The sequence below is a fragment of the Ursus maritimus genome, unplaced genomic scaffold, assembly GCF_017311325.1.
Source record: "Ursus maritimus isolate PB19 unplaced genomic scaffold, ASM1731132v1 scaffold_8, whole genome shotgun sequence".
Taxonomy (NCBI): Eukaryota; Metazoa; Chordata; class Mammalia; order Carnivora; family Ursidae; genus Ursus; species Ursus maritimus.
Window position 1 is genome coordinate 52,477,609 of NW_024426996.1, and position 13,394 is coordinate 52,491,002.

Consider the following 13,394-nt stretch of genomic DNA (forward strand, 5'->3'; position numbering starts at 1 on the left):
TTAAATGTCCTCCTGCTTCCAGCTTTTCTCCCTTATTCTTTCTCAAACGTCTTTAGGGGCAGAAAATGATGAAAAAGGATAAAATCAAGCAACCATGAAGGCAGAGAGGAAATGAATAAATGAAACATCTAACTTATGCGACACAAAACACCGTTTTGGGCGAGCAGACCTGCCGTACGTCTGCATGATCAATAACCGGCAAAAAGCGGCTGGAATCCAAAGTGCGCAACAAGACAAGATTTATTACACGCTTACAAAAATTCAGTTTAGCTTTTAGCCTAATGTCCAGGCACTGCAGACACTGAATCTAATTTACTGTTTATTGGAATACTAACTTGTTGACAGCACATTTTATGTGCCTTTACTTATTTCATCATTAAGTATAAACACTCAGGAAAGTAATTTGATTTTATCTTTTTTTACTTAAAACCGTCAAACTTGCTTTAAAATATTCTTAGGGAGGCTAATTTATCATGATTATCATGTCTCGAAGTGGTCTGAAAACAAAAAGCCAGCAAATAAAAGCCCTAACAAATGTTGCCACTTGCCTCAGCCATTTAAATACCCAGATTACCGACCAAACCATAAAGCGACCTGTAAGAGACAAATAATGACTGCAGGATTTACCCCCCAAAAAGGTCAAATTTGAATTCATAATGGCTTCACACTATCATTTCTTCAGAAGGAGCCTTGGATTTAAATATTTTCCAAAATATTTTCCTTCTCAATTTTCCTATAAGACGATGCTACCTGAATGCAAAACAGAAATGTAACTACAGAGGTGATTTTGTTTTTGAATAAATGCAGTACTGAAATGAAGGCTGTTCCTCAAAGTTCTTCCAATGGAAGCTACTCATCTGTTCCAAGGATTCTGCCACTGGCCCACAATTTCCTCTGTAGGAATTAACCCATTTTGTATTGGAAAAAACCAAACAAACAAACCTCTCGTCACTGTATTGTTAGATTTGTTTTTATTAAAAATGGTATTTTCCCAGCCTATTGGCCTTTCCATGATAAGATGTGGCTTTGAAAAGACCTTTCACACTTTCAAAAAAATCAAACCTATTCTTTTTCTTTTTTTTTTGGATTTCTTTATTTATATATTTATTTATTTAAGATTTTAGTTATTTATTTGCCAGAAAGACAGAGAGAAAGAATGAGCACAAGCAGGGGAAGTGGCAGACAGAGGGAGAAGCAGGCTCCCCACTGAGCAGGGAGCCCGATGTGGGACTTGATCTCAGGACTTAAAGGGATGCACGTCTGCCACCACTAAAAATAGTCAAAAGAACACACAACAGGTCAGAAAGTTTTGAACGAGGGCAACATTACTGTGCTGTGGACATAACTTTCAAGGTCAATACAGCACTCATTTGATTTTGATTTGTGTCCTGTTACTAGAATGTTCCTCCTGTTACTAGAATGTTCATCTTACAGGAGGAGGTAAACAGGGAGGAGTCTAACTTCAGACTAGGTTCGCCAGATACTGTTTACCAGTGGTGAGGTATGGTATGCTGTGACACCCTGCACTACCTTCATATGCTATGGTGTGGTAATTCTCCCTCTGGTTAGAAGGACTTCCCCGAGATGCACAGGATACAAGAAAACAAAACAAAACAAAAAAACCTCTTCAGCTCCACATCGTCCACGGCCACACTTTTACTAGAACCATAGAGCAAATACTGACTTTAGGTTACCTTGCAATTATTCCCTTGGTCATGCGATACGGGGCTAAGATTTACAGAAACATGACTAAGACGGGGCTCTTCTGGGAAAGTCAGGTGGTAAATCCAGCCCAGGGAGGACGGGCTGGTCTGCGTGGTCATACACAATCACCAGAAAGAGGGTCCAACAGTGTGATGTAGGACGATGCTTCACCCAAAGCCTCATGAGGACGACTAACAGCTCGCACCCGAGGCCCTGTGTCTTGGGAGACTTGGCCTCTGGACAGCCCTCACCATTATGATGTGATAGTAAAGAAAACTAAATCACGGACTCAGGCGGGACCTCTGACTTTCTAGGCCTAATGAACGTGCAGACAGAGAGAGGGTGCGAGGAGTTGCTGGGGGCAGAGAAAGAGCCGCGAGCCAGAAGCCACGGAGCGCGCACCCGTGTTGAGTATGAGCTGGAGGAGGTCACTCCATAAGGCAACGGCAGCCAGGCTGTAGCCGGGGACCGGTTTCCGTCAGTGCCAGCGCACCCACCACCACGTCTGTGCCTGAGAGAAAACCCCAAAGCTGGCGCTGTTCCCGTCGCTGGCATTCGGCAACTGCGGGTTCGGAGCGCCCCTCTGGGTGCACCTGTGCCCGTCCTCCTGCTGTGACGCCCTGCACTACCTTCTTGCCGCTCTCCTTGCTCCCACTCCAGTCACAGCACTGAGGCAAGCGAACTTTTCAAAATGCAGATCCGATCCCCAGAGCTAAGATTTCCTCTTACTCTCCCAGACGCTACATAGAGTAACTTATTTATCAGGAATATTATCTCTATTTTGTAAATGAAAAAGTCACTTGTCCCAAGTCCCAGAGGTAGCAAGGAGTAGAGGTGGGATCTGAACCCGGGCTATTAACTTGATGGTGCTTCCCACGCATCCTAGCAGCCTGAAGATAGGATCTAGAATCTGTGATCTGCTTTATGAGATCCTCCGTGATCTCCTCTTACCTAATTCCCCATCCCCATTTCATATCATGTTCTCCCTCACTGTTCATGCTCTAGCTACGTATACCCTCCTCACGTGTGTTTGTACGAGTGTATAAATATACACTGAGATGTCCACACTTTCATATACGCACGTATATTTATACAGACACTTGCACTTACACACCTGTAACTTCATATACCTTTTTCGTGAACGTAAACATGTAAGAGGCTTTTTGGTGCAGTGACTGAGAGCTTGGACACTGGGGCCACACCGCCTTGGTTCAAACCCTGCCCCAGCCACTTCTAGCTGTGAGATCTCTAGCAGTGATTTACTTCTCTATTTCTAGGTGTCCTCATGCAATAAAGGGGAGGAGATGGAATCTACCGAGGAGGCCCACGGCAACGATTAAACAAGTTAATGTACACACAGCACTGAGAGTAAGTGACAGGCCGTGAGTACAACATAATGTTTAAGTTCTTTCCCAAATTTGCCTAGGAAAAGAGGTTCCTTCTGCTTGAAATTTTCTTTTCCACGTGGGCATCTCCATCTACCCATTCTTCAGGATTCAGCTAAGACATCAGTTCCTCAGCAGCTGGCCTGATGCCTCGAGGTTTGATGAAGCCTCCCATCGTGCGTGCCCAGAGCACCCCGTATTTCCTTTGCAGCCAGCAGCACTCTGGTGACCACTGTTCATGACTCCAGGAAGGCAGGGACTAGGCTGGTTTCAGTACTGGGGGATCCAGAGCGCCCAAACTCTGCCTAGTGCAGAGCAGAGGCTCAGTAGATGTGGACCTATAAATGAGGCCCGTGGGACCAGTGACCTAAATCTGGCCCCGAGGACTTGGGGGTAGACATCAGTGAGGAAATTTGGACTTGAAGGTTAATGTGTAGGAGACTTCTTCGGAGAAGGGACTTCTACATAGAACAGCCCCGAAAGACAGAAACGTGACAGCCTGTCCAAACGGAGATGACGAAGTTGCGACATCGTAATCGTGGAAGCCAAAGAAAGCAAAGATCAAGCATAAGAAGCACTTTGTTCTACAGGTAAGAAAACCGAGCTGAAGTTACTTTTTCAGTGGATCATAACTAATTATTGACAAAGCAGATCTCTTAAATGAGTGCTCTTTTTACTGTGCAGTCTTGTTAAAGGTCTCCTCTCCTAGCTACGAGAAATTAAAAAAAAAAGAGGATGGGAAGAAAGAGCTACCTTGTGTTAAGAATCTGAGAAAAGTTTCACGCTGATTGTACCCAATTGGGACACTTAAATGTCACCTGCAAATGAGGATCTCGCATTCTGCTTACTGAAGGACTAATCTTGGGTGATTTCCAGCATTGGGGTAATCAGCCAGCCACAATTTAGCAGAATGAAATGTTCAGCAAAGCAGAGCTCCTCCAGTGAATTCTGGAGCTCCCCACAGTGCCAGTGCTCTATATTTAGGAGAAATATTAGGCAGCAGATTGTCTGGGCACACAAGTAAAGGCGGAACAATAACGCTGTCTTGGGAAGTCAGGTGTGAGAATTCCAGGAGAGCCCTCCATTGCTGCAGACAGGGCGGGCCAACACTTACAATTACACTGGAGCAACGAAGGTCAATGAGGACATCCTGCTTTCCTTCCCTTTCTCATCTCTATCAATCTTCCTTCCCCCTTTCCACCAACTGGCTCCTGGATGGGAGAAGGGTGATGTCACACACTTACAGCACTGCCACAGAATATCGACTCGGTAAGACCTGCCCGGGCGCTGATGGACGGAACTGAAATGTGAAGTGAGCGAGACAAATGGAAGTGCTGGCCTGAGCGAAACAAGGTTTGATTCAACGAGAGGACACGCAGCTCGCTTTAGAAAGAAGCACACATTTGATTAACAGGGAATGGAAAAGGGCGACGAGTTGACAATGTGGAGAACAGACCAAGGGCGTCACATGGCCTGTCAGTTATAAGGCCGATGATGTGTTCTGGCAACGCAGGAGGCAACATGCGTGCCGAGATTTGTGAGCACGCAGGCGGTGGGAAGGAAAAGAGAACAGAGAAGGAGACGGGGCTCGACAGAGTCAGAGGGCTGTGGCGGAAGGGCAGTCAGTCGGCGGAGGCAACGGCGGATGGACCTTCGGTGTGACACCGAGCCACTGCTGAATTTAGTAACCATTCCCAGGGTGAGGCTCAGAGAGACTCAGGGAATTTCACTTAACCTGCAACTTGGATGCGCGGAGAGAACGTGGCTTACGTTTGTCTAAAACAAAATTTTGTGCCTCCTGTCCAAGTCTCCACCCTCTGGCTCGCAGGACAAAGTGAACGTTCAGTTCTAACCCGTCTAAACCTTAGTCTGTACGGATACTTTCAAGGACTCAATATATTAAGTGCTCATTCTCCCCTCGATCAAAATGCTGAGTCTCTCAAAAGACTTGGCTTCCCTGTTCCCCCGCTTCTGTTCCCTAAGATGGTCTCCAGATATCCTCAGGTCCTGAGGGGGAAAAATGGAGCTCTTGGGCACAGTCCCCAGGTGATGCCCCGTCTGCCTGGTCGCTGGCATCATGGCTGAGCTTGGGGCAGTTGTCGCCCGTGGACTGGTCTTTCCCTCTCAGCTTGGTCAGAGCCTGGGTTGCTCTGCAGCTAAGCCAGGCCAACTGTCCCTGCTTCGGACGAGCCGCCCCAGGCCTCGGGCCCCGGTTCCATCCAGTTTATTCACCACAGGCCTTTTCCTGCAGCCACCTCTCCTGGTCATGGAGACTAGCGCTGGCTCTTAACTCAGCATACGTGACACACGATAATTGAGGGAGCTTGGGAAAGTTAAACTTCATGGTTGCTTGCTGCCATGGCCACGCTGCGGCCATGCCCAGGTCTGCTGGCAGGGGTGGGGTGTGTTGGGGGGTGATGATTATATGGCCACCTCTTCCTGGAGTCCTAAGTAGACAACAGAGGCAACATGCCCTTAGTGCTACCTATCCACCCAGTTCTTTTCACTCATTTAACCCACAGCCCCTTTTCTGAAGCAGAACTCAGAGTAAGGAAAGGAAAAGTGTACCCACTGACTGTGCCTTTCTCTCTCCTTCTACCATCCTCCCAGAGACTACACGGGCTAGGTTCTGGCTCTGCCTTACGGACAAACGGGGCCCTTTTCTCTGTATTATCGTCCTCCAGGCTCAGAGCCCTACAGCACTGGTTGATGTGCTAAGGAAACGATTAAAAGAATTTAGCGGAATCTTCTCTCAAGCCAACAGCCTGACCTTTAAGTTTTTGTCTTTCTTGTATGTGACATAATAGTTCCTAAATATTCTCCCCATTTATATTCCTTCTGCACCAGATGCTAAGCACCCCTCAGACAGATAGATGCTTTTGGTCAGAGGTCTTCTGCTGGACTCAGAAAGGCAAAAGAAAAATGCACATAAATAACTTCATTACACTAGGTTCTTCATCAGGAGAAAAGACTTAAAAAGGTGAGAGGCGGTGACAAATTAACAGTGGCTGAGTGTCTTCCATGGGCCAAGTGCTTTGTGTGACCTCATGACCTCTAGTAATGATCCTGGAAGATAAATAGTATCCCATTCATTTTACAGAAGGGTCAACTGTGTCAAAGAAATCAAGCAATTTGCCCAGAGTCACAGAACCGGTAATTTGCAACCCTAGCATTTGAATCCCAGTCTAACAGAAAAACACACGCTGTTTCCACTAACTCCCATAAAAGGCATAATGTGCTGTATTTGACTGAAGTGCAAACATCAGTTGCAGGCTCTTCCAATACTGTATGTTCCACTAAAAAAAGAAACACACTGTCAATTACACCACGACACACCATTTATTTGTAAGATGAATTCTATTTCTGACAAGGAAAAATGTGAAAAAGAATACCTCTAAGAATGAATTAAATCTGGTAAATACTGCTTAAGGAAGAGGATCTGAGCATCTGTATAGTCTGGCGCAGAAGACAAAACACCCAGGATAGTTGCCTTAGTCATTCAGCTATTAAGAAACGGAAGGCTGAGTAAAGACAGAGCCTTGTGAAATGGGAAGAAAAGGTGAACTTCTAAGAAACACCGTGGCAGGTGAAATCAACAGGAACGGGTAGTTTGTAGATTGTAAAGGCTGAAGAATGCACTAGAAGCCAAGACTGTGAAGTCTGGAAGATGGGAAAATGGTAACAATTGACAAACTGGAAAAAGGGAGAAGGATGGTTTCCATTTCAGATATGTTAATATTCCAAAACCAGAGAATTCTCGTCCCGTAATCTGGAGGAGAGAGGCAGAGATGCGGACATGGGGATCGCTCACAGGCACCAGCTCAGGGACGGGACAGCACTCTCACTGGGGGTCTGAGGATGGGGTGACTGGATGTTAAAGGTGAAGGACAAGCAACAGGTTTATGAACGCTGGTGACGAAGATGAAATGAGATAAATACATGCCACTAGAGATGCCGGCTATCCGAGCGTATTCTTAGGGAATGACACAGAGTTGAATGGCTGGACTCAAACGAAAATCACTGTCGGAACGGATGTGTCCTAAGTGCCCAGATGAGTCAAGCGGCCCCTTTAGAGGTTCCTGCCCTAACTGGGTTTACTCTTGAGTCAGATTACCAGTGGGGGCTGGGTGGGGTGGATTTATAAGAGTTCACAGAATAGAAGTGGGGGGATATCTGGAAATTGGAAAAGACTTTTTGAGAAAGCTAGGCCTTGAGCTGGATTTTGAGGTTGGGGGAGGGGTGGGGAAGAAAAGGATTATTTTTTTTTTAAGATTTTATTTATTTGAGAGAGAGAGAGCGAGCACATGTATGCATGCACATGAGTGGGGAGAGGGGCAGAGAGAGAAGGAGAAACAGACTTCCTACTGAACAGGAAGCCCGACACGGGGCTCGGTCCCAGGACCCTGAGATCATGATCTGAACCGAAGGCAGATGCTTAACTGACCAAGCCAGCCAGGTGCTCTGAGAAAGGGTATTTCTGATAAGTCAAGAATGAGCAATTCACAGGATGTGCTTTGAGAGGACAGGCTCGGAGCTCATGTTAGTGTTGGAGAGAATGGGCGATGAACTTGGAGAGACAGAGGGACCCCTGTAGGCAGCAGGGAGCTATTAAGAGCTTTTAAGCAAAGGAACTGACAACATGACCTTTATTTCAAGATTGGTCTGGTGGTGATGCAGAGAAAAACTCAGGCAGGGCGATGGTGTAGGCAGTTCTGCTTAACACGCTTTTACTAAACCCCACTAAATGTTAAACACTTTCAGGCCCTGGGGACTTACGAGTAAGTGAGAACTAGTCTCTTCCTCAACAACTTGTAACCCGTTGGCAGGAAGTGGGGAACGAGCTGAGTGAGGATGCTTTTCATTAATCCAGTCTTTGAAGCAACGAGGGTTAGACCAGAGCCCCGGCGTCGGGAATGAAGCAGAAACCTCAGAGAGCGGGAGCGGATGGCACCGCGGACGGCATTACAAGTCCTTTATTCACTGTGGCCTGCACCGCCTGCTTTTTGCCCCAATCGGTCTGTATTTTCCCCATTTGATTCCCCTCTTTCTCCCTTTCTGTCCTCTTCTCTGGAACCAAGGGCATTAACTGAACACTGGCAAGTCAAATACCGTATTACTTAAAACTTTGTCTTTTTCTGAAGCCATGTGTGTTCTCTGCTCTGAGTGAGCTTGACGTTCCTTCCATTCAGTTGTTTCCATCTCTGAGCAACCACCGATCCGTGTGTATCACACATAGAATCACCCGGAGTTCATAATCAGAGGGTCTGATTAGCTTTTTCATTAAATATCCTTGTTTAAATGGAAAAATTAAGGAAACGCTAGAGAACAGCCTGCCCCCCACCCCCATTCCAGTCTCTTCACAGAGCCTGAGTGACTCTCTTGAACTCAAGTCCTATAATGTCCCCCTTTCCCTTCTTACTCAGTCCAATTCTAACTCCTTAATCTTGGCCCATAAGGTCCCATGTAATCTGAATTTGATGTCCTCTCCTGCAATTACTTCTCTTACTCCACTCCACCCACACTTGGCTTCTTTACCAGTTCCTAGAATATTCTAAACATGCTCCCACCTCGGACCCTTCTCCTGGTTGCCTATGCCTGGATTTCTATCAAGGCATCTGTGTGATTTGCTCCATCACTTCCTACAGATCTCTGTTCAAAGGCTGCCCTATCACTGAGTCCTTCTCTGACTACCTGGCATTCCCTAACCCCCTTGTCCTGTCTTACTTTTCCTAAAAGCATTTACTCAATAAAATGCATCTACCACCCCTGGGGATTTATTGTTTATTGTCTGCCCCTCCAAACAATATTGGAAGCTCCACAAGAAGACGGTCTGATTGGTTCGCTTTTGTATTCCCAGCACTTGGGATGTTGCCTGGCGTGTGCTCAATGGTCAGCAAATACTTCTTGAACAAACTGGATGCATGACTGAGAGTTATGCCTAGGATTATAGGGGAGCAAAATGGAGGGGACATGGCATATCCTAGGAGGAACTGGGGGCTCAGAGACTGCTTTCTTAGGCAAGTAATGTTTGGGCTGAGCATTCATTCATTCATATGCTCAGAAAGGCATTCACTTGTTCGACATACTCCCGTAGAGTTTTGCCATGTGTCAGGCCCTATTCCAGGTCTAGGAATGTAGCTGTCATGAAGGCAGACACGTCCCTGTTCCTGTGAAACTTACAATCTAGTGGGACAGAGACAGTAGCAAGCCAACAGATGAAAAAGGCAACATATCCGATATTGACAGATGCTATGCAGATAACTAAAAGTGGGTGATGGGAAAGAAATCCCCTAGGTGGTTCCTTTAGACTGGGTCACGAGGGAAGCATCTCTAGGAAGTGACATTTTCATGGAGACCTGGAGAGCAGTAAGAAAGCTCCCCTGTGAAGATGATGGAGTGAACATTCCTACAGAGAGAGCACAGCCAGGGACAAACCCTTAAATGAGAAAGGGCTTGAAGTGTTCAAGGAACCACATGGAGAGCTTGTAGCCACAGGGCTGCGGCCAGGAGGAGAGGGGGCCTGACTTAGGATCTACAGGAAGGGTCTGAAGAATGAGCAGGACTTTGGGGCTGGCAGGGGAAGCAGCAGGTTACAGAGCATCGCTGGTGGAGAGGGCGGCATAAACAGAGGCAAGGAGGCTTAAGAGAGATCGCTGTATGTTTGGGTAACTCTAGGAAATTCATTTCTCTGGGTTCAATGCACAGCCAAAGATGGAATCCAGAGTTCTACACAGGTAAACTGTGTTTTTTTTTTTTTTTCATGAAGCTTCTAGCATCATGTTTTGCTGCAGTTGAGAAAGGAGAACTGTCTCACTACAAGATGTAACTTCAGGGAGATCTATAATCAACCAACTAGAAGAAACTATAGTAAAAAGTATATTCTTAGAAGATTCAAGTATCATATATTTGAGCTCCTGTTAAGCTCAGAAGATGGGAAGCAAACGCAACCCTGCATATTTTTATTCCAAACACAACCTTAGATCTGACGCAGTCACCACTCACATTTCAGACAGCGACTGAGGGAGTCACCGTGGAAAACTGGGGGTTCCGTCCCAGCTTTTCTTTGCCCAATGCGGTTTCCACTGCTGCCCAGTATTTCAATGACTCCTTCAATGCACCTGCCTAGAATATCCTTGCTGTCAATTTATACATGGACCTTGTCTTCTACAGCTTTCCTCTGGCTTTAACGGTCTTTTCCTGGGCCTACTTATAATTTAGAAAATATATTTTTTTCTTTATTTTCCTCTCAGCTAATCTGAATACCATGTTTTATGCAGGCTGGTCTGTGGCTCAACAATTCCTCCCTCTACTAAAAAAAAAAAAAAAAGATGCATAACCAAACAAACTCAAAGATGGGATTAACATGCTTCGACACATCTCTTTCTCCATAGTAATTGAGTCTCCAAGGAGTGTCTAAGTCTTCGGGAATCTTGACAGATCAGAATTTTTGTAACAGTTGAGACCCTGTTATCAGCAGAACCAGGTTCCTCAGAGAAGGCAGTGCTGAATTTGCAACTAGGAATTTAATTTAGGTTCACCATTTATCTAGCAAATGGTGACTTAGGAGTAACTTTTCAATATGTGTGGCATAATGATCTGCTGACTGACAGCAGGCACGGAGATCGAAGCCATTTTGAGACCAACGATTTATGCATCGCACAAGAAAGCATCACGAAGTATACAAAGATAAAATATGCAGGAGGAAATAAATGAAGGGGGGAATTTTCTTCCGCTAAGAAAGATGCATTTTGCACTCTTACACCATAAATCTCTGATTACATATCCCTCACTTACCAATGGAAACATACAGTTAAGAAAGCCCTGGAGAGTTAAGATGTCTGTTGTGAATGAGGTTGAAAACTTCTGACTAAATAATACTACCTGTTCCAGGAGCCATTAACTTTTTAACTCTGGGGATGTTTGAGATATGCCGACTGTTTTCTAGTACTTTTCTATTAGGAGGCAAAATCAGTGGTGTCTACAAATGCCAGGATGTTCATGAACTTCAGCAATGACGCACAGTTATCGTCTCTTGAAAGGCTGATCTTTTGGGGTGGGGTGGAGTAAATGGCAAATCCCTGACATAGGAAAAGGGACATTCTACAATGTGAACTTGTAAAAGGCAAGTTAGAAGGGAAGGGCTGGCCAGGCTGCTAAAAGAACACACCTGGGAGAAAGCTGGTCCCATTTTTAGGTGCAAACCATTTCTAGAGACCACAGCCTAGGGGCACGAGCTCAGCAACCTTCACCTTCCTGAGAACAAGAGATCACTGAGAAGCAAATAAACCTGGTTAGAAGGAGAAGATGAGCCAATACCAGGCAGGGGCCAAGACACAGCATAAAAGTGCATAGCACCAAAAATGACTAATTTTTTTTTTTAAGATTTTATTTATTTGAGAGAGAGAGAGAGCAGAAGGAGGGGTGCAGGAAGGCAGAGAGAAGCAGACTCCCCACTCAGCAGCGAGCCCAATGCCAGGCTTGATCTCAGGAGTCTGGAGTCATGACCTGAGCCAAAGGCAGTTGCTTAACTGACTGAGCCACCCAGTTAGCCTCAAAAATGACTAAATATTTTATTTCCATTTCCCAGTGTTCCTTTTTACCCATGCTTAAAGAAATAAAAATGTTCAGAGCTTAAAATGTGTTTTTATAACACTGAAGTTGTGACAATAAGCAAGCACAAACGTTATTCAGCTGCCATAATTAAAAATGAAATTAATATCAATTACCTGAAATTCTAATCCATAGTTTTCTCTGCAGAATTCTCTCAATTTAGGATACACATTTTCTCTTAGTGCCTGTCTTTCTGCTCCCGTGTCTGTGATAGAAAAACAAACACATAGAAAGGGAGTTATGTCCACACATAGGCATTTCTGGGAAAAAAATGTAAGTTTACAAATTAATATTAACATTAAGATAATCCAGTTGGGTGCCGACTGTGAAATGAAGGGATATCTGACTACCGGGGGAGGAGACCTGCTCCTAGCAGAGCAAGGGGAGCAGAGACCCCTCTCCCAGACGTGCCTTAAGAGCCTGCAGGATGGATGGGGAGCCCCACCGGTCAGTTCCGTGTGTGTTGGCAGAGCTGGGAATTCACGTTTGAGCCTTTGTGCCCACACGGACGCTCACATGAATCTCGTAAGTAGCTGGACCATGCTGCCTTTGGAAGAGGCAGCAGAAAAAACCATAGGGCTATCGGCTATCAGGTGTTTTAGCCCCATTACGTGTAAAAGTTACAAAATCACACACATATCACACACGCACATTAATTTAGTTACTGATTCCAAATACTATCCAATCTCTATCACCATTTCTATAGTATTTAGAAATAATTTGACTTCTACAAAATTCAGTACAGTATCCATGCAACCAGTACAATAGTTAGGAAAGACAAATTGTGGGAGCCAACTTCTAAGCTGGTAGATCCCACACCTGGTAGATGTGACCAGCCAGCAGTTTAGCAGACTAAATCCTGCCACCTTGGGCGTAGGGACTGCCTGTTGTAGCCAAGAGGGTAATGGTTTCCCATGTGTTACACCACGTAAAAAATTCAAAAAGCATTTTTAACTATTCGTGTCCTTAATAAAAACACAAGAAGAAACAGAGAACGCGAAACCAGAAGAACCACAGAACACGTATTTAATGTTGACTGTTTTGTGCAGGAAGGGACTTCTGAAGCCCCCTGTGCTGGGGGATGCGTGCAGCAGAGAGAGGCTGTTCCTTGCCCAGCTAACTTCAGTGAAAGAGGAGGACAGCGATTTTAAAAATCAGGTTCATGTCTTATCTCATGAAAAATACCATTTGCTAAATGGACTTCAATCCCAGCCGTAACTATGAAATATTTGCATACCACATTTACAAGTAAAAACCAGTTTCAAAGACTTCCCTTATTATTCTCAAGTTCATCTGTCCATGCAAATCCAACCATATGCTGTGCTGACCTACTCTACTTTCCTACTGTTCTCAAGACTGTTTTGAGATGGAAATAACCAATCTCAAGAGTCTGAAATGCAGCTGCAGCCTGACAGAGTGACAGAAACCAGTGTTTATAGGGAAACCAAAGACTCAATACAAGCTTCTAGATTACCCCATGGTCCAAATGGATAGGGTCTTTTCTAGCCATAGATCCAACACGGACCCGAAGTCCAAAGCAGGAGCACCCAACAGAGGAGTCGTGCATTTGAGCAGCGCACATGTGTTGTCACTGCCCTGGGGAGGCAGTCTACTCAGTCTTGACCCCATCTATATAATCTCAGCTTCTGTGGCCCACCCTCCATCCCATTTTAAGGGCTGAAAACATTAACTTCA

General features: G+C 45.3%; 1 protein-coding gene across 1 annotated transcript in view; it reads right to left on the reverse strand.

Moving 5' to 3' along the window:
• The window catches only part of NWD2 (NACHT and WD repeat domain containing 2), a 171,186-nt gene that overhangs the window by 93,386 nt on the left and 64,406 nt on the right, over window positions 1-13,394 (reverse strand). The window contains exon 2 of the mRNA XM_040625410.1: window positions 11,816-11,904. Within this exon, the coding sequence (XP_040481344.1) occupies window positions 11,816-11,904 (89 nt within the window). The remainder of the gene's footprint in view (window positions 1-11,815; window positions 11,905-13,394) is intronic.